Source organism: Rhinolophus sinicus, chromosome 14 (assembly GCF_057876585.1).
Source record: "Rhinolophus sinicus isolate RSI-liver-muscle chromosome 14, RSI-T2T, whole genome shotgun sequence".
In the NCBI taxonomy this organism is placed as follows: domain Eukaryota; kingdom Metazoa; phylum Chordata; class Mammalia; order Chiroptera; family Rhinolophidae; genus Rhinolophus; species Rhinolophus sinicus.
This window is the reverse complement of record NC_142514.1, coordinates 163,135,048-163,157,642: the sequence shown is the minus strand read 5'-3', so window position 1 is coordinate 163,157,642 and position 22,595 is coordinate 163,135,048. Positions and strand designations below refer to the sequence as shown.

General features: G+C 39.0%; 1 protein-coding gene across 1 annotated transcript in view; it reads left to right on the top strand.

Moving 5' to 3' along the window:
• DCDC1 (doublecortin domain containing 1) overlaps window positions 1-22,595 on the top strand; it is a 382,580-nt gene that overhangs the window by 317,061 nt on the left and 42,924 nt on the right. Inside the window, exons 23-30 of the mRNA XM_088789501.1 lie at window positions 1,539-1,631; window positions 5,758-5,857; window positions 7,342-7,477; window positions 9,073-9,232; window positions 12,875-13,033; window positions 14,141-14,341; window positions 19,491-19,584; window positions 21,811-21,981. Coding sequence (XP_088645627.1) covers window positions 1,539-1,631; window positions 5,758-5,857; window positions 7,342-7,477; window positions 9,073-9,232; window positions 12,875-13,033; window positions 14,141-14,341; window positions 19,491-19,584; window positions 21,811-21,981 — 1,114 coding nt within the window. The remainder of the gene's footprint in view (window positions 1-1,538; window positions 1,632-5,757; window positions 5,858-7,341; window positions 7,478-9,072; window positions 9,233-12,874; window positions 13,034-14,140; window positions 14,342-19,490; window positions 19,585-21,810; window positions 21,982-22,595) is intronic.

Here is a 22,595-nt window from a genome sequence, read left to right as displayed (position 1 = left end):
TCGTCGTTTTCAATCTTTAGTTGCAGGGGGTGCAGCCCACCATCCCATGTGGGAATTGAACCAGCAACCTTGTTGTTAAGAGCTCGCGCTCTAACCAACTGAGCCATCTGGCTGCCGCTCTCATGAATGTTTTAATGCAGGCAATCCAAACATAATTCAAGAGACTTGTTAATTGGGACAGCTATTCTCACAGAGTGTTTGCAGGTCTCTGCTGTCTATGTTCATGGAACAGTGTGTCCTAGTTAATCAAATATTCACTTTGTTCACTACATGAATTAATTATTCCCCAATAATTTAAATACACTTGACACTAAAACTCTACTGCATATAGATGAATTTTTCTTGGCTGATTCAGAAAGTTTTCTACAGGATCATCAATAGCGTTTCCCCCTCAGAGCTGTATGTAAGTACTGGTAACAGAAGGTTGAAATGGCAAGAGTTCTGGCTAACATTACAGGGTGGCCATGTTGCCCAGCTCCTGAGGGCACTGTTTACATGGTATTCTAGGTGAGTGGCACACCAGACTTGGGCAAGGTGGAAGCCTTGCTATGCTACTTTTAATATATCCAAGTTAAATATCTCCTCTTCCAAGATAAATAAATGCTAACAACATGTAGGCTACATTACTTTCATTCACCTGAAACTTATTGGTAAAAAGAAAGAGGGGTGTACTATATAGTGTCTTTACAAGCAAAATCAGGCTAGAATGAAATATAGGTCCAGTTTAACCAATCCTGCTTTGATAGTATGCTATCCTTTAGTTATTTAATGATTCATTCTTGACAGTTTGAGGAATATTTGTTGTTGTTGTTATTGTTTGGTTTTCCTCCATCTACAAAACCAAAGGAAGATCAAATAGCATTTGCTCATTACTTATTGATTGTTATCTTTGTGCGTAACAAGATCTTGTCGTGTCAAATTCATATAAACAGAGACCATTTCTGTGTCACAGGTGAATTTCATCTTTCAGAACTATCAGTTAAAGAAAATTCTGTAAGTGATATTTTAAGGAATTGTAAGAGGGAAGGCTCAATTTGAAACCATAAAATAAGCTTTATAGTTTTCTAACTTGAACATTTTAAGAGATGTATATTCCAATTAAGCATCTGTTTTCTATGGTCACCATGTTTTATTTTTCAGTTTAAAATTGTTTAAGTTTGGCGTGATTACCTATAATATATGAATAAATGTATGACTATGAACAATATGTGAATAAAACATCCCAGGCAAAATAACATCATCTCTGCATTTTCTTCAGAATGGATAAATTCACATCTCAGAGTGCTCAGCATTAATAGAAGAGGATTAAAGTATTGAAAATGTATTTTCTTATATAAATTGCTCAAAGTACAAATGTTCATGAAATTTAACTTTTAATTGTGATAGTTTTTGAAATCCTATTTTTTAAAGGCAGATTATTTTAAGACAAATAATGATAAATTAAAACCTCATGATTTTTTTCACATATTTAAACAAGTTGAAAGATAATTGGCAATACATACTGATATATCAATCAAATCTTGGATCATTTCTTTCAGAAATGTTGACACTGACATGAAAGATGATGTGAAAAGCTGTGTCACTAAATATTCAGAAACAAACCAGACTGAATTTCATCAACTTTTGGAGAGGTAAATAGTTACTATCCCAAATGCAAATGTGTTTTCCATTCAAATGCCTGAATGATTATGTGCAATGCATAACACAAAATACATATGTACCTGCATAAGAAAACAGTTGTTAATATAATAATTCTGGAATTTTTAATCTGTGAAATACACCAACTATGTCAATCTGTTATACCAGTGCTAGTTAGTACATATTTTCCTCAAATTTCAAGGCAATTTTCCCTAGCTTCTGAACTACCAACTCTGTAAATATATATTATTCCCATTTAAAAAAATATATTTCAGAGTTTTACAGAACTTTTCTTTGGTTTATATTTGAGTTGATGGCAGAGTAGTTATCTACTTTAAACCAATTTTTAAATGTCACTATCATATGTCTTATTTGTGAAATGTTGTAATTTTCTTTTGATCAATATTTTCCTACCCAAACAAAAATTATTCCCATAGAGTTTGATAACTGTTGAAGGTAGAGCACTGGGTACAATCTTTTTTTTGCAAAATATGTCTTGTTGCATATGAGGAGGCAGTCTTAGAGAATTTAAGGGAAATTATGCTACCTGTTAGTTATTTAATACTTAACACCAGAGAGGGCATCGTTTATTATTGTTGTTGGTTCTTCCGTCTACAAAGCCTAAGATCTAATAACATAATAAGCCCATTAAAAAAATAGATATAGGACTGTTTTGTCAATGCCTTACATCGGGCACCATGGAGTGTTGGAAAGACCATTGGATTAAGAGTAACGGGAACTGATTTTAATCTCAGGATTGCCATTAACTAGCTGGAAAACTTCAGCAAAACTCTGCCTTTCTCAGTAGTCTCGTTTTCCTCCTTGTTAAACAGGAGAGTTGGATGAAGAGCTAAGAGGCAGGCAAGAAAGAATTTTATTCTTTTCAATATCTGTTGTGTTCATATCCTGTGTATCAACCAGACTTGGATGTTTCGCAGGAGAATTTTGTTTGTTTGTTTTTAAAGGGCAAGATGTTCCTTGCTCTCCGGAAACTCTTAATTTGTTGGGAAGAGAGTTTGCTTATTGAAACAGAAAGCCACACAGGGCAGTATTTAATTGTACAGAAGTGAAAATGTTCAAGAGATCACTTTATCTAGTATAACCAGGAAGGAGAGAAAACCTTATTAGGGGCTGCCATCAGGGAGAGCCACTTGGAGAGGAAAGAGAGAGATATAAAAATAAAGAGATACAGAGCAGGAAGATAAAGAAGAAAGCACATATCCATATCTTCTTGTGCATTTTGCTACTGTTTTAAATACCTGGAAGAATGTGGTGGGGCTCCTGGGCGGGAGTGGGGAGGCTCACAAGTGATTGGAGGAAGGGAGACTCCACTATTGCAAAGCTGTAGCTATCTGCAGACCTGGGAAACACTGCTCCCACCTTCTGTCCCTGCCCTTTTCTCTCAGGGCATCCCGGGTTGTGTTGAAATACAGTCCTCAGGGAACCGCACCATCTGACACTTCTCCTCTACCCCAGTCTGAGAAAGCAAAGTCAGAGAGAAGACTCTTTCTCTCTGGACTTTCTATACTCTCTATAGTCCTTTCTGGACTCTCTATAAATCCAAGCAGTCCACATGATTCCCTGTCCTAACTCCTGGTGTGAGAGTCAGAGGACTTTCTTCCCAGTGCCTTTGCCTCCATGTAACAGAGAATCCCTGATCTGTTTGCTCAGCATCCCAGCCTGTCTACTCACTTTGTAGATCTAGTATCTTATTGTTCTATGATGATGTCCTCTCAGGAGGCCATATGATGTAGTAAAAGACCCGGAGAGATTTAGGTTGGAATTTGAGCTATTGTTCTTACTAGTTATGTGACCCTGGGCAAAGAATTTAATCTCCAGTCTGTTTCCTCATCAGTAAGGTGGGCCTTCACAAATGGTGTGAGAATTAAATGAGAGAGTAGACATGAAATGCTTACAGTGATTGGTCCATTTTAACAATGTGTTGCTGATTTTTTATGCCAGAAGTTCACAGGCATTCACACACTCAATCTGTAAAAAATCCCTATTAGAAAAGTACGATTATGTCTGGTTTTTACTGATGGGGCAAATGAGGCTCAGAGAAATTTAATAATTTCTCCAAGGTCATACAGCCAATACATGCGAGGGCTAGAATCTGAACCCAGGCAGTCTGACTCCAGTGTCCACCTCCTTATTAGGCACTTAAGAGCCAATTCTTCTCTCTCCTCTTCCCATTTATATTGACTGGCATGTGACCTAGTTAGAGAAACACAGGGGACACAGCTTACCTCAGTCCTCTCTAACCCACTTACGTGAGACAATCAAATTCAGCACTATTAAAACTAGGGTTTCAAAATAGGAAGGAAGAAAGACTCACCAACCACCCCTTCCTTCTAATCTCCCACTTGCTGTCCTAAAACAGGATACTCCATAGTCCAAACATTCTAGGAAAATTTGAGTGGGAGCGGATATGATGATGGTAACTCTTCTTAGGTCAGGCTGGAACTGCTTGGTCCTATAAAGATATCAATTTCGGGAAAGTAGAAGGAATTAAGTTGGGTTTGGGGGCAGTACCCAAAGAGAATCAGGCAAATCTTGCGACTGGGGCTCTATCCACTTACAGTCCTTCCTACCTCATCCCACCAACTGCAGGTAAGAAACACAGCCCAGTCCTCATTGGTCCATCGGCTTCCAGAGTTGTGACTTGAGAAGCAGAACTATAGTTCCCACTGGCTTATTTCTTTCGAAGACCTCTCAGAGAAATGGAGGGCCTAATTATCTGCTTTTTCCCATCTTTGGAAATAAAATCGAGAAATATTCTTCATACAGCTCAGTCTTCCTGTTGAGCATAAAGTCACTTCTAATTCATTTGCTATCAAGAGTACATTCTAATATAAAACATATTACCCAGAATCTTTCACTTTCCTTTTTCCAATGGCAGGATCCTCTCAACAGCATCCTTTAGGAAATGCCCGACCACTCTCCTTTAGCTCTCCTTCCTCTTCTCCACAATTCCACCTCTTTACCTCCAACCTCCATTGGTTATATAGATTCCAGTCTCTCCCACCTCCAGTCCACCTTTCGCCTTTCCCACAAGTAACTTTCTAAAAAGCCGATCTGATAACACCACACCTCAGCTCTCATACCTTCAATGGCATCCTGCTGTTGATGGGATAGGGGCCAAGTTCATTAATCTGGCATCCTAAGTGCTTTCAGTTAGTTCCTGTCTTCTTTTCCCACTTCATCTGGCTCCTCCTCCTGCCCACACACTCAGCTGCAGCCGTGTAAAACTTCTCTAGGTCCTAAGCCTTCTTGATGACTGCCCACTCATCTGTCAAGGCCCAACCCAAGTGGTACTTCCTTAGGCAAGCCTCTCCTGGAGGAATTCATTATTTTTCCTCCGTGTCTCACAGGATCCTGGCCAGGTGCCTATAATAGCACCCACTTCTTCATATCACACTTGAGTTGCTGACCTGTCTCTCCCCCTGACTAGAGAGGGAGTTCCTCAGGGAACAGGGAAACTCTGTCATTCATCTTGATATCCACAGTGCTGGCCCAGTGCTTGTTTGGGGTGTGTGTGGGGGGAGGGAGGGGATCACTGTTTAATATTTAACCTGGCAAAAAAAGAAAAATTCTGTTTCAAAGAAAGTTAAAGGGCTACAAAGATCACTCCTGGAGAAGGGAGCTGAGGAAGCACTTGGTGATGGATGTGACTTTGGAGGCTTTGGAGAGAGAGTAGAACTTCAACAGTAAAAGCCAAGGAAGGTATTTTAGGTAGAAGGAAGAGCAAGAAAGCGGGAAAGTGTGGGGCATATTGAGAACTGAAAAATCAATAATGATATGTCTACCTATTTATTGATCATGCCTGGCACTGTGCTAAGCACTTTGCAAAATCAACTCACTATCTTTACAGCGACCGTGGAAAGTACGTAACTTATTTAGGCTTAGAGAGTTTAAGTAATGCCCATGTCCCACGGCTTGGAAAGGGGGAATGGGATTCGAAAGGGATCTGTCTGACGGGCTCCAGAGCCTCGCTCTGGCCACACAGTCCTACAGAGAGAGTTGTCGTTAATGCTCCAGGCCTCTGATTTCTTTTGTTGCGTCTCTTCTCTGCTGGAAGTTTTCTGTATACAAGGTCACTTTTTGTGTCTCTTGTTACAGGTGTACTGAAATTTTAAATTTACCTTCTGCAGCTCGGAGACTGTTCAATGAAAAGGGGAAAGAAATCTTTACCCTGAAAGACCTTCAAAGAGACCAACTGGTAAAGACGTGGATGTGAAACTGGAAATACTAATATATAAATACTACTAAAATGTTTTAAAGTATAAGACTTCCAACTTTTACTCTCTTTTCTCTTTTTTTTCCCCCTCAGAATTATCCTAACTCAGCAACCATTAGAAAGTGATATTAATAGCTGACTAACTGTCGAGAGCTTACTGTGCGTCAGGCATGATTTTCAGGGCTGTACATGAATTAACTCATTTAATGACCATCACAACCTAAGAGATGGATGCTCTCATTTTATAAATGACGGAGGGAACTAGGGAAGACCAAATTATTAACTACTTGCAAGTAATATTCTACTCCCAGGGAGGTAGATGCTCTCCTCTTTTTGAGGCCTTCAAAATGTAGTTGATCAATGATTTCTTACCGATAATATCCTCTTTTCAGAAAAAAAAAGCTGTATCTTGGTTTTCACACACTCTGTTTGGGTGGCTGGAGAAGGCTGAGAAGGACTTTAGCAGTCCAGCCTTTCCTCCTATTTATGGAATTGGACGTATGAAAAGAATACCTGCTTCGACCGATACTGGAAATTCTTTGAACAGAGAACCAAGCTCCCACCACGTTATCAGAACTCAGTTCAGGCTCTGAATGTAAAGATCCTTTGAGAGAGTCTTAAGTAGAAGTACCAGTGACCCCTGTCAGAGGCAGCGTAACAGAGTGGAGTCTGTTGTTCTTGTGAGCTCTAATGCCATCACTTGCAAGATTTTTATATATATTTATATATATATATATATATATATATATATATATATATATAATATAATATACTATACATATATATATAATATACTATATACTATATATAATTGTATATATATATATATACACATACATATATATATATAATTTTTTTGCTGCAGTGCTCATTACTGTTATTTCAGAAAATTTAAGGTAGATTGCATTAAAACATGATACAGAAGATGAATTTAATTTAAAGACAAGTAGATGAGGCCACCAGGGCAAAGGGAGTATGAGTGAAAGGAGGGTAAGATGGAGCCAGCAGTGATTGCTATACGATCCTGTATATTTGTGACAAGTAAACCTGTCACTGTTCTGCGCAGCCAACATGAAGATGGAAACGTGAACAGTTACGGGATTAAGTATGTCTGTAAGAGAAAAAGAAATGTGTTGTTCAAAAACAGGAAAAATTTGAGAAAGTTTTTCCTGGGTCCTCATATAGAGTATATGAGTCTGTGTAATGATCAGTGAATGGCCTCAAAAAAGACAACACTGAGTTTCTGTTTTCTCCGATTCTTTCGCAATACATGGAAATATATCTCCATTTTTTTCTCACTTGTATTTATTTAAGGACATTTAAGTAATACATATAAGGAAAATGAAGAAGAAAAAGTTAGCTATTCATCTGTTACAGGCCATGCTGATTGTTTCCAGTTTGGGCTTTTACAAATAATGCTGCTGTGAATAATTGTATATGGGATCAAAGGCTCATTTCTTTGATAGGTGTATGTTTCATGTGGAGAACATTGGATCAATCCTGACCTGTCCATTGCTCAGCAGAAGAAGCAAATCTTCCTGAGGAACTTAGCAGCAGATATTTCTAAAATTCAAACCTTCTGCAGTACTCGTAAGATGGAGGGTAAGTATTGGAATTATTTACCTTAATATGTACAGCCAAAATGAAATACTTGATGATACGTTTTTTTTAAAGAAAATCCAAGTTTGTTTAAACGGCTCATATTTCACTCCTGCATCTTGCTGTTTAGCTCTTTTGACTAATTTTTATATTCAATAGAGTTGCATAGTTTCATTCACACTACATTTTGGATGTGCAGAGAAAGCATACTTTATTTTATCTTCAACAAATAGGGCTTTTTTTGTGAGCTGCGTGTACTCTCACCAAGGAAAACACAAATTTTTGATCAGGTTTAAATTTTGTCCCAGTCATGAATTTAAATAATCCCTTTAGTGGGAGGGCTTGCTGATTGCCCAGTTTCCAGAATCTCACTTTAGTTCCTTTCTGGAAGGAAAGGACTTGGAGTCAGCTCCTTTTGCTTTCTGGGCACTGTTGGCTGAAATCCGTGGTTGGGTGATGGCGTTTATTCTTTTGGCTCAGACAGTGCTTTGGGTCGGTGGTGCCTCCTGCCTGCCTCAGCCTCTCCTCTGCTTCCTCTGGCCCTCTGAAGCATGGTCGTGGTTGTGTAGCCGTCTCTGCAAGTCTTTTCTGCAGGACCCCTTGACCTCTGCTTGGCAACCACTTCTGGAAGATCCCCCAGTAAGGCACTTAGTAGATCCTGGCTCATGTCTGCACCTCCCAGAAACCGGATCCAAGTTCAGATTGGTGTGGTGTGGCAAGGGCAGCTTGAAAGGTGACTTGCCACAGTGTCCTGAAAATGGGCAGTGTCCACAATGTTTTCTGGGTATAGCTACGATACCTGAAGTGAAGGATATAGGGGAATCAGATACCCCATACTGGTTTTCGGCCTTCCTCTGTCTTCTGCCTCAGATTCCCTCAGGCCCAGAAATGATGGGTTTTCTCTAGATCAACCCTGAGGAAAGGCTTAAACCCTTGAAGTGCTAAATGGGAGCTAAAGGTATTTGGAAAAATGCTAAATTATGACAGTGTCATCTTGACTTACATGGCCATTGTCTTATGGCCATATGCTGTGCTTGAAAGTTAAAACTATCTTTGCGCCTTTGCTTTCCTTTTGTAACGTTTCTCATCTCCTCGTGTTCTTCCTCCTTCCCTTAAGGCTGCTGCAGGAACCAGGACAAAGCCCTATACACAGAAAGGCAACAGAGAAAAATTGTTAATATAATTTCAAAAATTACCCTGTTGTATATATTTAACACTGTATAGTAAACTTTGCATGAGCCTTTCAGAGGATTGAGGACCTTCACTGAGGAGTTTAGGATCCCAGAGAATGATCTGGAGACATATCTCTAAATAATGCAGCCCATTTAAGTAGTTAGAATTTACAAAAACTTATTTTGGGAAAGACATATTTTTAGTGTTTTTGACTAAGAACATCTTGAAAAGAAAAAAATCAACAAAAATTAAGTGAAACCCAATTTATTAATGTAAAGAACAATTATCAGTTACTCTTAGACTTTGTTCTCTTACACCGAATAACTGGAAATTTTCTGCATTTTTATTTTAGCATGTGTTTGCAAATTCCTAGTTCTCTGCAATCGTAACTAATACGTGGTAGCAATTTGTGTGTTTCCGCTCAGCTCTTGTTTTAGAAATCCAAAGTGACATTGTGTCTGGAGCCAAGCTTACTGTGCGTCAACCTATAGCAAGTTTCGGAGAAGAGAAACAAACAGTAGAACCAGAAGAAGACCAAATGCAAAAAAATGCTTTAACAACGGAAAGTGCTTCCAGTAAAATTCTGTAAGTAATCAGTGTGCCCAGAAAAGCTACCTGCTTGGTATTTGAACTGAGTTCATTTGCTTGATAACAGCACAGAGCCCATTAAGGGAACCCACGCCAAGTTTCTGAGACGGATGTCAAGTGAAGAGCTAGTGTTTAGTTTCCTGGCAAAAGGGTAGAGCTGGAGCTGCAGTGTTCAACCATCGCAGTGATGTACTTTCAGGAGTTTGGTTAAAATGTGACTCTTTTAAAAAGACTAGAATCTTAGAATTGCAGACATTTATTTGAAGAATCCATCATATTTTGTTTCCATAAATGTGGACTTCGGGAACAATTAAGTTTCTTTCCTAATGTAGGTTCAAGTTGGATGCATGTTAATATATGGTTATCATTCTGGATCTCTGATATAGCTTTCTGATTGGTCTTTATATCCATAATCTTCTCTTTCCAATACACCTGAAGTTCCATCTATGGGTAATTATCTTTCTAAAACACAATCCTTTTTATGCAGTTCTTTAATGCCTACCTCTACAGACAGACAGAAAAAACATTTAGTCTGGAATCCTGAGCCCTTCTGACTCTGGTCCAGGCCTGTCACTGACCCTCACTGGTATCCTCATGCCCACCTCCACTCTACCTTTTTTATTCCTGCCACATGAATTCCACGCTCCAGCTCAGCAGCTGGAGAACGGAGAATGTGGCCTGCTCCATTTATGCACTATAGCAGGCCTCTGAGTCACGTACTCATTTCTCTCCACCTGAAGCGCCTTGGCGTGCTCTGTTCTTACCTTTGGAAGGATTCGTCATCATTGAATTCAATCATGACAATGATTATAGGTAACAATGTTTCCTCCCCACCCCTGATCCCCCAAACAACCACCAACCTGGGAATTCTTTGAGAGCAAAAACTTGGTCGCACATCTGTGAAGAGCAGGGTAACTGACATTAGTCATTATTTATTGACTAAATGAAGGAATGATTGAATGACTTTCCAAATTATAAAACCCAAAATAGCTGACCAATTACCATTGCAATAACTGAAAATTAATTTATATATCACCATTATAAACTGTTTTGAAAGATTGTTGCTATACTTAAAGAATATCAACTTTTATTTTAGGAACCAAACTTTTTCATTTTGAAATTTACATTGTTCTGATTCATAGATTTCATCAAAGTGGGGCGTCCTGGAGGTAAAAGTGATTGAGTCCATTGAGACCATAATGCAGGAATCTCCTGCACATTCTAGGCTGGCCCTTTTGATAGTATTTTCTTGAATACGCCTAGTAACAGGGAGATCACTATTTTACAAGGCAGCCCATTTTAATGTTGAAATAGTTATTTAGAACATCTCCATCCAAAGATTTCATCTGTTTCTCTGTACTATGCTCTATTCCTCTTCTACTTAAATGTCCTTAAAATACTCAAAGCTCACCATCAACAGCCACTGGGTTGTCCCTTTTCCAGGCGAAACTTCATGAGTTCTTTGAACCACTTCTGATGACTCCATCCTAAATCATCTCACATTGGAAAGTCACTAACATTTCCCTGGACTTTCTTAGAAATGTTTGCTTGACAATTTTGACATATTTGATAAGTGGGATGATTTAAGAAGGGACATCCATACAGCAGGAGGCTAGAATATAAATCTGGAAGGAACCCTTTTGATAGACAGGTTCTATGTAAAGGTATTTGGTAGAAAACGTAAGAAGCAAATGGGGAAGAAACTCTGGGAGCACTAACCTCTGCTTTGATGCTTTATGGGAGAAAAGGCTTCAAAGCATGGAGCTCTGGGGTGCGGGTGGGGGGAGCTTCCCTTTTCCTCACTGCATTATGGGCAGGCCTTGCCCACCTACCTCTTAAGCCTCTTCTACCTTTCCCCTCACTCTCTCCATACCTGTCACACCAATGTCTCTGTTCCTCAAATGAGCCAAACATAGTCCTGCTTCAGAGCCTTTCCAGTTGTTCTTTTCTCTGCCAAGAATTCTCTCCCTCCAGGTCCTCACATGGCTGACTCCTTCCCATGGTCCAGGTTCTCAACTCAAATGCCATCTCTCACAAGAGCCTTCTCTGACTCCATTGCTAAAGCAGACCCCACCCCATGCCAGCCAAGTTCTATCACAATATTCTGTTTTATTCCACTTATGGCACTTGTCTTATTTATGTATTCATTTACTCGTCTGTTATCTCTCTCTTCTTCCCACTAGAATGTAAGCTCCATGAACCCCTGAGAACTTATCTGTTCTGTTCATCATTGTACCCCAATACTTAGAACTCTGCACCTATCATAGACAGATGTTAAAGAAATGAATGACCAACTAAAGAATGATTAGTTTTATGAATGAATGAGTGAATGAACAAAATGAATGAATTATATGTAAAGCAAGATGGATTTAAAAATAGCTGTTCTAAAATTGACTTGACTGTACTTTATTAGTCTGGAAGCCCAAGAGCATCTAGATAAATTCCAAGTTAGCAAATGAAACATTTGGATTTTGAGGAAGATTACTGTTTATACCCTGCCAAATATGACCTTTCCAACCCACTCCTTTCCTCAAAGAAATGCAGTTGGTGGGAAAGCTGTGTGTTTTATTTTTAACACAAGATGGCACTGTAGTGTTTTTTTTTAACTGACTGAGTTTGTTTTTTTTTTTTTTGACTTGAGAAGCTGCTTGTGCTTCAGTTCTGAATGAGGCAGTTGTTACCCACCAGCTTCATATCCACATGTAATGCTTCCGTTACATTGGAAAAATGTATGGTCTGTTCTGCTAACACAGACATTGTCCCTGAAGATTTTGGTAATTTCATATTGCTTACAGTTACATCAAATTACCACAAGACCTTGACAATCATAGCTTCCCCCAGAGAACTTTATTTACACATATGCATATTTGGGGTACTGAAATATATTTGCTGCCTTGCCTGTATATTTATCCTGCCTTCCGCTGAGCAGTTCTCATAGTGTCATGATCCCACGGAAGGCAAAAGTGCCCTTCCAGTGGCCTGGAACATGATACACGCAGGTCTGTCTGGTGGCTATGCTACTGTGCACATCTTCATCTTAACCAGAAACCAGAAGGCTGGCACACTTATTCAAACGATGGTTATTTACTGTAAGTGTTTTAGTACATTATTCTCTATCAAAAGCTGGCACGTATGTGCTGATGCTATTTGAGTCTCCCTAGATGTCTTTATTGACAGGAAACGTTAAGTTAATTAAGATTACTTTAACATTGGCTAGTGAATAAACTTCATGAAACCCAATAATCTAGGTTGTACTGTTCCAGGCAGAATTATGACCCACTTGCAGGGTAGGGAGAGATCTTATTACATATTCGTTACGAATTTTTTAAACTATCGTGTAGTCTTAATCTTAAAATTTTTGAAATAGAATACACGGCCCCCCTTTTTTTTCCTGAGTAAATATAACAAAGATGAATGCTATTTATTATGTGATTGAGGAATTTTATTTATGTCCTTATATTAAAAGATGTAAATTATGTTTTAGTAGGATGTAGATTTGCAATGTTAAGCACCATTTTGGAAATATGATTTGTGGATCCACTAATATCCTTCAGGATATGACCAGACTATACCTCAGAGAAAATTCTCTGAGTATAAATCAGAATTCGTAGACTTGTGTTTGTTTCTGAACCTTGATAGAGATTCACATGCAAGAGCCCATCTCCGAATAAAGGCTTGTCACACACTTTTCAAGTACGCCTGGCAGGAAACTTCTCATACCTTTGATGAGGGTGACAGTTTGCCAAAGAAAATAGAAGAAGAGCTCTTCAAAAAGGTGGAACTACAGAAGAAATACAGGTAAAAGTTGTTAGGGGTTCCTGTTGGAGATTTCTACCTGTTCTTAGATTCGCTTACTTTGGGACAGAAATATCCCTGAGGGTTTGCATTGCTGTTGGCTTCTGTTTACATCAACATACACATTTCGGTTTTTCTTGTGTTTTTGATTGATGTATTTGCAAGTGTTGGTGGGAAGTTCCTTCTCATTTTAGCTGTGTTTAATTTCTTATTCACTGCTGTATCTTTCTGTGAAAACAGTAAGCTCATCCAACTTTGCCTCTTGAGAACTTAGCACAGAGCTTATAATATTTGTTGAATAAATGTGTGAATGAACTTATAAATAAATATGTAAGATGCCCTGATGTCTTTAAAAAATTAGTAAAATGCAATTTCTTCCTTTTTAATTTTATTTTTTTTCTGGTCAATGTCCAGTGAGATGACAGGAATCTATAGTACTTTGCATGTTCCATAATCTTTAGACATTAGCTAAACATCACAGCAGTTTATATGAATTAAACGGTTTTGGTACTTCAACATTTAACATTCGTCCATACACATAGTAGGGGCTTAATAGATGTTTATAAATTAATTTAATTACCAATACATCGTGATGTTTAATGTTTAATAAGCCTGCTTAATGCCTTAAGATCTTTAAGTAAGAGATTGCTTTAAATTAACTCATTAGCATATCATTCTTTTCTTTTATGATATTGTATGAGTTGTTAGGGAAGATTGAAAAACTTGGAGAATGATATTCTATTTGCCAGGGATAGTGTAGATAGAGGATGAAACCAATCATGGTTTAAACGGAGCTCCTTTATATCGCTCTGGTTTGATTCTATAGCTTCCCTACTTCTCCTACTTCTGTTTCCTCTTTAACTAAATGATCTCTTCGACCGAATTTCTTTTGTCTTTGCTGATGAATTTCTCATATTGGATAAATATTTCTGTTAGAAAATAAACTCAGAATTCTACTTTTCACATCAGCTTGGCAGTACGAGGCCGACAGCATCGCTGCTGTCCTGATGATAACGCCTCACCATTGTCGCTCGCCACGAGAACCTGCATCTCCAGCAAACCAAGTTCACGGGGCATTTTCCTCCACTAATGGGATTTTCTTTATCTCAGCCATTCTCCAAAACAGAGTAAATTGCAGAAGCTTTGCCACCAACAATTTGAATACAGAGATGGGCGAATTATAAGCCGTGCAGCTCCTCAGCTAGTCTTGGGGGTGCCAGGTCCTGGCTTGCGTTCAGGCACGGAGGTAGTTTTGGTGGAGAAAAAAGCGAATGATAGCCATCAACGCTGGATGCACAAGGAAGGCAGCAGGTAAACCCATTATAGTTGGGGGTTGATATATCAAAAGGTGACTAGGAGCCTAAGAGAACCAGCATGATCCCCACAGAGCAGGCAGGGGTATATCTGAGGACTTTTAGATTTTCTATTTGACATAATCAGTAAGATTTTATCCTACTCAAGGAAGAGAAAGAGAGTGAAGTCAAATGTAAATGGTCAGTAGTCTACATACAACTTATCTTCTATCGATTCAGATATGAAATGTGAAATCTGACCTACTGGGTTCATAGTTTTAACTGGCCATTGAGGTCAAGAGAAAACTGGACCCTCATCTAATTTTATTTTTATAATTTGAAGGGTACAAGTAACATTTCAAAAAAGTCCCCATTTAAAAAAATTTTGTAGTACTTTTTCATTAACTCAATCTCCTGCCCTCCCCTCTTGCATAACTTCCCTCCCTCCCCTAGTCCATCAGGTAACCAACTGATATGGCTTCCACTTCCACAGTGAAAATGAATTCTCACTTTTACAAATATATCAAACCAATCCAAGGCTGACCCTTGGTTGGATCCAGATTCAAGCCAACCACTGTCAGAAAGTTATTTCCAAATCAATCAGAGGAAATTTGACAGTACCACATGGTATGAAGGAAGGCTTGTTAATTTTGTTGGGTGTCATCATGGTTGAATGGTTATGTGAAAAAAATAAAAATGCAATCATATATATATATATATATATATATATATATATATATATACACATATACACATACACACACATATACGTATATATATATAGTAGTATTTACAGATACAATTAAGAGGTATCAGATTTGCTTTAAACAATTCTAGTAAAAGCAAAAATTATTCAAGTTGAGAGGGGAATGGATGAAGCAAGAATGGGAGAATGTGGATAGCTGTTGGGTCCATGTTGGTTTCTTACACATTTCTCTCTGTGTTTGTGCATGATTGAACATTTCCTTAATAAGAAAGAAAACAACTCCTTGGTTTTTAGATTGGTTTGTTTCAGCTTCTACCATTAGTGTTATGTGGTGGGTCTCCAGGGGCCTCTTCAGTCTCTTGAAATACTAGACAAAATTTGTGTATTGGTGCAATACATTCCCTGCACCCCCTCCCCCTTTCCCCCTCCCCCCCACCCCTCCACCTCCCCAGAAACTGCTGTGATTTTTCACTGGATTCTCAAAAGGTTTGTGATACAAAAGACTTTGGAGTCACTGCTTTGAGAGAGATTGCTTAAGTTTCGTCAGGTGGCAGCAGAGGGCTCAGCGTGGGCTGGAAAGGAGCTAGCCTTACTCTGCTCGCTGTCTAAGGTGACAAAGCGGCCAGGAAGGAATACTTGCTGAGCTTGTCTTAGAGAAGGCTGAGAAGCCAATGTGTAGACAGACGTGGTGAGTGTGCTCCTTGGCCCCATTCATCCTAGCTAAGCTGTCTTTGCAATGGAGAACTAAGAAGCAGGCTTTTGTCCCTGCAAATGGCTTGCTTTATGGGACCAGAATTCATTCATTCAGCTGCAAAGGGTTATTATGGGGCAGTGTTTTGAGTGTTGGTGCTTTAGCAAAGAACAAAACATTTAAAAACCCCTGCCCCTACAGAGCTTAGTGCTACCGCATCTCCACATTTCTGGAACTTAGCAATACACCTTACTGCCTCAACTTTCTGTATTATAGTAGAGATCCTGCTTGAGCTTAAGTTGGAATTCAAGCATGGCTGATGAACGTTGGTGAGCAAGCATGGGGAATGACAGAAGTGACCCTTAGGCAGGAAAAAGCCAAGCGTGATGACTTTGACTCAGAAACACTAGGTCATTGGAAGAGAGAGTCAAGTTCTAAGTCATGCTGAGTGTCTGTTACTGGTTTTGTTTTTTCATACTGAGTGCTGTGGAGAAAGCAGGAGGAGGGGAAGTCTCTTTAGGTAAAAATAGAAAGAGAAGTTTGTTAAAACTTGGAAATGTCGGACCACGACCAGCACTGCTTTGGAAAATCTAACCACGTGTAATACAAAAGAGGAGAGCAGTCTCCTTCCACTTTCCAAAACACTCTTCAGCTTGGTTGTCTTGAGGTCTCCCCATGTCAAGCCATCGAAGAGAAGACCACTTGGCGGGAGATGGTGATATTGATTGATCCCTGGTCAGAAACTTTAGAGTCTGAGAGAAGAGGTAGAGCAGTGACGGGGAAGGGTAGTAGGACAGGATTTGCTCATGAGCACGTGTGTCACCATCTAGGGACTCTCACAAACACTTGCAGAAGTCTTGATGATTAGGTACAAGCACAGTTCAGAGGAATATATATCCTGTTACAGAAGTGTGTCTGCATAGTGACAGTAATTCTGAGCTTTCTTCCACATTTTCCCTTGGCATTTTGCTTTGTTTCCTTTCATGTAATCAGATATCAAACCTATTTTTTGTGATAAGCTGGTGAGACTGGGCACATTGGTTGCACTATGTTGCAGAAACCTGTAGAAAATTCCATGTATGTGAACCAGTCTTTTGATCCTCCATATTTTGCCCATGCAGTCAGTTTGCATTTAGAAAAGCAACTGCCCATTCCGAATTTGTAGGCATAGTAGCTCACTGCCGACACCATGGGAGGTATTAAGTGGCTGTCACTGTACCGAGAATTTTCTACCATTAGTCCTTTCATCCAGGTCTTGCTGGGATAACATGTTTTCTATGCTGGAAATATAAGAAATCAGTGAGGGGGCACTGAAAGGTAGTAGGAAATTGCCAAAGACTCATGCACTTGATTCCCAGCCCTACAGAAGAATGGCCCCGGTCAACCTTTGAGATAATTTGGCATCTTCCCCCAATTTTCAATTCTAGCACAATCTGAATTAATCATTTTGTCTCTAAAGGGAAATATGAAAATATATGAAAAAATCATCAGGGATGAAAATCCCCTCACAATTGTAGAGGGGGAAATATAGCATCAGGGAAAAATGTGGAGCTGAAAGAGATCTTAAAAATCTTCTAGTCCTAGTCACTCAATTCCACAGCTAAGGAAACTGAGGCTCCAGGAGATGAAGTGACGTGTGTGTGCACATAGCACATGTTAACAGAGGAGGCAGTGATATTGTGCTGGGTATTGGTGGGACATGGAGTCATTTCCCACTTTGCTGTTTGGCACATGGGGGTGTTTTATGTGAAGTCTATAAGCTCAGGCTCCTGCTATGGGCGAGTGCCAATTGACTGCACTGTTTTAAAAGGAAAAGAAAACCCAACACTGTCGTGTCTGAGCATGGCACTGAAGCATGGGAAACGTTGCTACATCCATTCCAGTCAGCAAAAACGTAGAGATAGCTAGGTAACTAATCTTGGCATCTCCGTAGGTCATTGCAGAAATATGCACTTATTCATTCATGTGAAAAATATTGAGTGCCAATAAGAAAAGTATGCAACATGCTGAGGCTGCAGAGATGAACAGTATAGAGGATCATGCATTGCACAGTCTTCAGAAATGCTTAAAAGGAATTTGATAAAATTCAATACCCATTTTGGATTTAAAATGATACTTCGTTAGCTAAAAATAGAAGGAAGAAATACACTGTAAGATTAATAGAGATCATCTTGTAGCACTCAGAGTAATGTTGAAAATTCGGTTATAATTTGACTGTATTCCCCAGTACTTTGTGAATTCTTTATAATGAGGATACATTGTTTTCTGTTCAGAGATTTAAATGAGATATCTGGAATTTTTTAAGTCTTGAAAGGAAAAATGTATTACTGTTATAACAGATCCCCTCCCACCTTCTCCTTTTCCCTTCAATCCCACATCATTAAGTTTTCTATTCAGGAAGAGTTCTGTTTTCCACAGCAGGAATGCCACTGCTGGTCTGTAATGTAACTCGGCTGACCGATGTAAAGAACTGGCTTTTTCTATACAAACGAGAGCCTTGAATGTTCGGTTTATTTGTGCTGTTAAGTGATGCAAGGAAAAGAATGTGAGGGTTTTAGCTTAATAATTTTGATTTTGTTTTTCAGTCAAGGAGGCTTTATGTTAGCTCCATTATAAAATCACTTAAAAAGATTCACCATATATCTTGGACTTTTAGGGAAAACTCCTTTAGAAAAAAATTTGAGGGAAAGCTATTAAAAAAATCACAATGATTAATAATGTTAATAGTAGCTAATACTATGTGCTACAGGCCAGACAACATTCAATGTATTTTATATGCATTAATTTAATGAATAGTCCTGTATGCACCATTATCCCATTCTACAGATGAGGATACTGAGGCACAGAGTTGTTAAGCAAAGCAGAGCTACTGAAAGGTAGACCCAGGACTCAAACTTAGGCATTGTGGCTCCAGAATCCATGTTCTGGATTCACACCGCCACACTGCCTTTCATAAATTCAGTGGGTGAGGAGAGTATATCAGTCTGGGTACAATCTGGTGACAGAAACCATACAGTGATTTAAACAGGGGAAGTTTAACATAAAGAATTATTCAATGTTGATAAAAGAGTAATTATCAGATCTTTTAAGGAATGAATAAATTCTATATGTTACTCCAGGGGTGACGTATGCAAGGAAGGACCAACTTGGAATTATTGCCCTCCCCCCCCCCCCTTCCTCCGGCCCCCAGGGCTGGAGTTCAGAACTCCCTGGAAAAGGTGTGGTTGCAGCCCGCTGGATGGCAGAGAAGTTTGCTGGTTTGCCCGGCCAGACCTGGTTTGTGGGTGCTGCGCAAGTAGGAAGCAGCCCTCTGGAACATATATGGGGGTGCAGCTGGTTGCTGGGCACATGGGCATAAGGGAATGGGGGTGCCGTTGTGGCAGAAGGCCTGGAGCATGTGGTATCCACGTCAGGAGGGCTGCAGATGATCAACAGGCCAAGTCGGGGCAGTGAGGGTGCCGAGGGACAATGCATGCTGGGTACCTGGTTGGGGCAGAGCATCCCTGATATCCCACCATCCACCCTGACCCCATGCTGCAGCCAGAAAGAGCAGAGAGCCTCCTGCAGTGTTCCTCCAGCACTCTCTAGAGAGAAAGCTTAACATTGTGCTTACTGTACAAATGGCAGAAATGCTGAAAGGATTCGCATCCCTTCACATCCGTTATCGCAGAGCAGGTGTGGAGTTGAGAGGCAACACACAGATACATGGTACAGAGGGACCGCTAAGCTACTCATGCTGCCGGTAATGTGCCTCATCCTGTTTTCCCCAAGGACCTTTCACCTGGTGAGCAACCCCGACCTGGTGCTGGCAGTGTCTATGACCAAGGCTAGAAATGAAGCCCGTGGCTATCCAGTTATTGTTCAGGTAAGGTATAAATAGGCTGAAGAGCAATTGTGGCCCTTGATTTAGTTAAATTTAAGTAAAGCTCCTTGTTGTGGAGATTGAAAATGGATGCCACAGAATGAGATCTTGAATGCTGTTGCTACAATATTTACAATAGTCTGCTTAGATTTCAAGTTGAGCATGTTCATGTAGCTCTTAATTTAGTTGAATCCAACAGATGGTGGTTGTGGGCTTGCTGCATGTCAAGAGCGATGCTAGTTCCTTAAATCAAATCCAACAGCAAGCACGAACCATGTCCCCCTGGCGTTCATCGTCTCAGTGGTGGGTGCAGTCAGGGAAGTGGCTGTTCGATGCACATGTTGTAAGGTCAGTGATCAGACACATATGCAAGTCCCCTCTTGCCTGGCAACTGGAGGGAAAGAACCTGGTCGGAGGGGTCCTCCTGGAGGGTGTGAGCTTGCCCATGTTAATTCTAAGGGACTCATTTGAAATACACTTAACATACATTTGTAAAGACTTACAGAAGCCGAACAATTTCGGGAGACTCCAGAGAAGTCAGACTTTATTTGGGTTTTGGACAAAGACCTAGGGAGTTCTTTTTTTTTCTTTTTTCTTTTTCATGTTTGTCTGTCATCCTCACTTACTTAAAGCAAAGACACTCCTAGACGAATATGTGTTGATGTGTTTCTCCTTGTTAGGAGGACAGAGAGTTTAGAAGTGTCCCGACTCAGTGTTTACTTTCTGTATCCTTTGCAGTATTTCCCATCTTTTTGTTAAACAGAATATATTGTCACTAAATAACATTTCTTTTATTCCATGCTTTTAATAGCAAATAGGCAACTTGTTTTGCAGGTCCTGAATCCAAAATCGGGACACAGCAATCTGGACAAATATCAAAGCTTAATTAAGTCTTCTATCCTAATGATAAATATGGACGAAAAATGTATTTTAGGAGACACAAATATGGACTAAAATTTATTCTTAAATAGATAACATCGCATTCTTCCCTGTCAGGTGCCTCTTTGGCAGTGAGATAAAATCTCATGCAGATGCAAATTTAGTGCTGGGATCAGTTTCATAAAATTATAGATGTGGATGTTTTCCCTTAAGGTTCCCATTTTATAAGAAATGAGTTTGATCCCCAGGTAATTTGTATTACCTTTCAAGGTTTTTTTCTTTCCTGGTGTTTCATTTTTATTTCTTGAAGCAATCAGTTTGTGAGAAAATATTAAAGTTCATGTAAATTAATAAAAATGAGGCCTGTTAGGTTAATGTTACTAGGCCCCCCCTCTCCGTTCCTTGAAATATAGTCTTTGTTTTTATACCTCTGAGGGATGTTCTATTGTCTGACCTATTAATCACTTCTTAAGACTCATTTATTTTCCTCTTTACTATCAATCTCTCCTTGGTACAGTGAGTGTTATTCATTATAAAGTTCCTTGAGGTGTCATGATATGCTAGTTGGAACTAATCTACCGGTTTAGATTCTCTTAAATTGAAACTCCTTGGTTCTTTACTTATGCTCAAACCAGGTCTTATAATTAGAATAAATATGCTGTTTCAAATACAAATAAAACTGACTCTACTCACATTAAAAAAAAACACCAAAAACTCCTTGGTTATCAGTGAAATGTAAATTAAAATATTAGCAATGTACTATTTTTCACTTATTAAATTGATGATGTTTTGGTAAGAATGTGAAGAAAACAGGTCATTTCTTATAACATTGGTGCAAGTGTAAACTACCATAACCTTTCTAGAAAGCATTTTGATATGATGAAACTTTATTTGTCTTGAGGTATTTTTTCTAAAGAAGTTATGGATTTACACAAAGATTTATCTTTATAATTGTTCATTGCTTTTTTGCTTATAGTAAGGAAAACTTGAGAATCTACATATTTAACTATTGTGGATTGGTAAAATAAAATATCCCTAAGATCAAATAGCATATATCCTTTAAAAATGTTCAAAAAAGAGTTATGAAATATTGTTAAATAAAAAAAGAAGAAAACCAAAGCTGTTACCAAAGTGTATGTTTTATAATTCTACTTTTGTAAATCAAAGAATGCATATTTATAAATATAAAAATATTATGTATATAATTATGAAATATCAATAGTAGTTACACTACATAGTAGAATTATGAGTAATTATCTGTAGTTTCTGAATTTATGCAGTGAAAACTGTGACTGCTATGACCAAATCATAAACTGTCTCATTTGACTCCATATTTTGTCTCTTTTTCAGACATATAAACCATATAACAATGGGACTTCCAATCAAAAGTGGAATTACATTGAAAATGGGAAAGCTTTTATGGCCTTCCACAGCACTGCACTGGATAAGGAAATCACAGCAGCAAATTATGCTGGTATTTGTACGTCCTCCGTGGTTAGAGAAGAAAACGTTGATCAGCCAGTGAGTGGTTCCTTTCTACAGAGGATAAAAGAAAAAGACGGGGGAAATGGGGTAATTTAATAAAAGAAGACATGATTTCTCTAGAAAACCTGTGTTCACATGAATTAAGCACTGATTTGTGAATGAAATCACATAGATACTGGGATTCTAGTTAGGAAAGAATGAAAGAATATTGATATTACCCGCTGCTTAAAATATTTTGCTGCCTCCCTATCACCATCTTTTGTTTATCATCAGTTTATAGAACACGTGTGAAGGAGGCTGATCACACATACTCCACTCCCACAGGTGTCCCTGCCACACTAGATGTCACTCCACTCCAGAACACATACTTAAATGAAAATGAGTGACTTTTAACTATATTACATTATACCAAGCTTTGGCCTAAGCATACATATACTGGCATTTGTAAAGAAAATCATTTCTCAAGTTTGGTCCTTTCATTTTTATTAGTAAGGATGACTTGCACCAAACTTTACAAATACCTGAGATATTGTGGGTTGGTGGGTCAAGCCATCTTGCTGTTGATGATGACCATTGGTGTACAGAAAATTAAAATCTCATCATGCACACCACAAGACCCTCCAAGACGCTCTTTACTCTGCTCCTCAAAT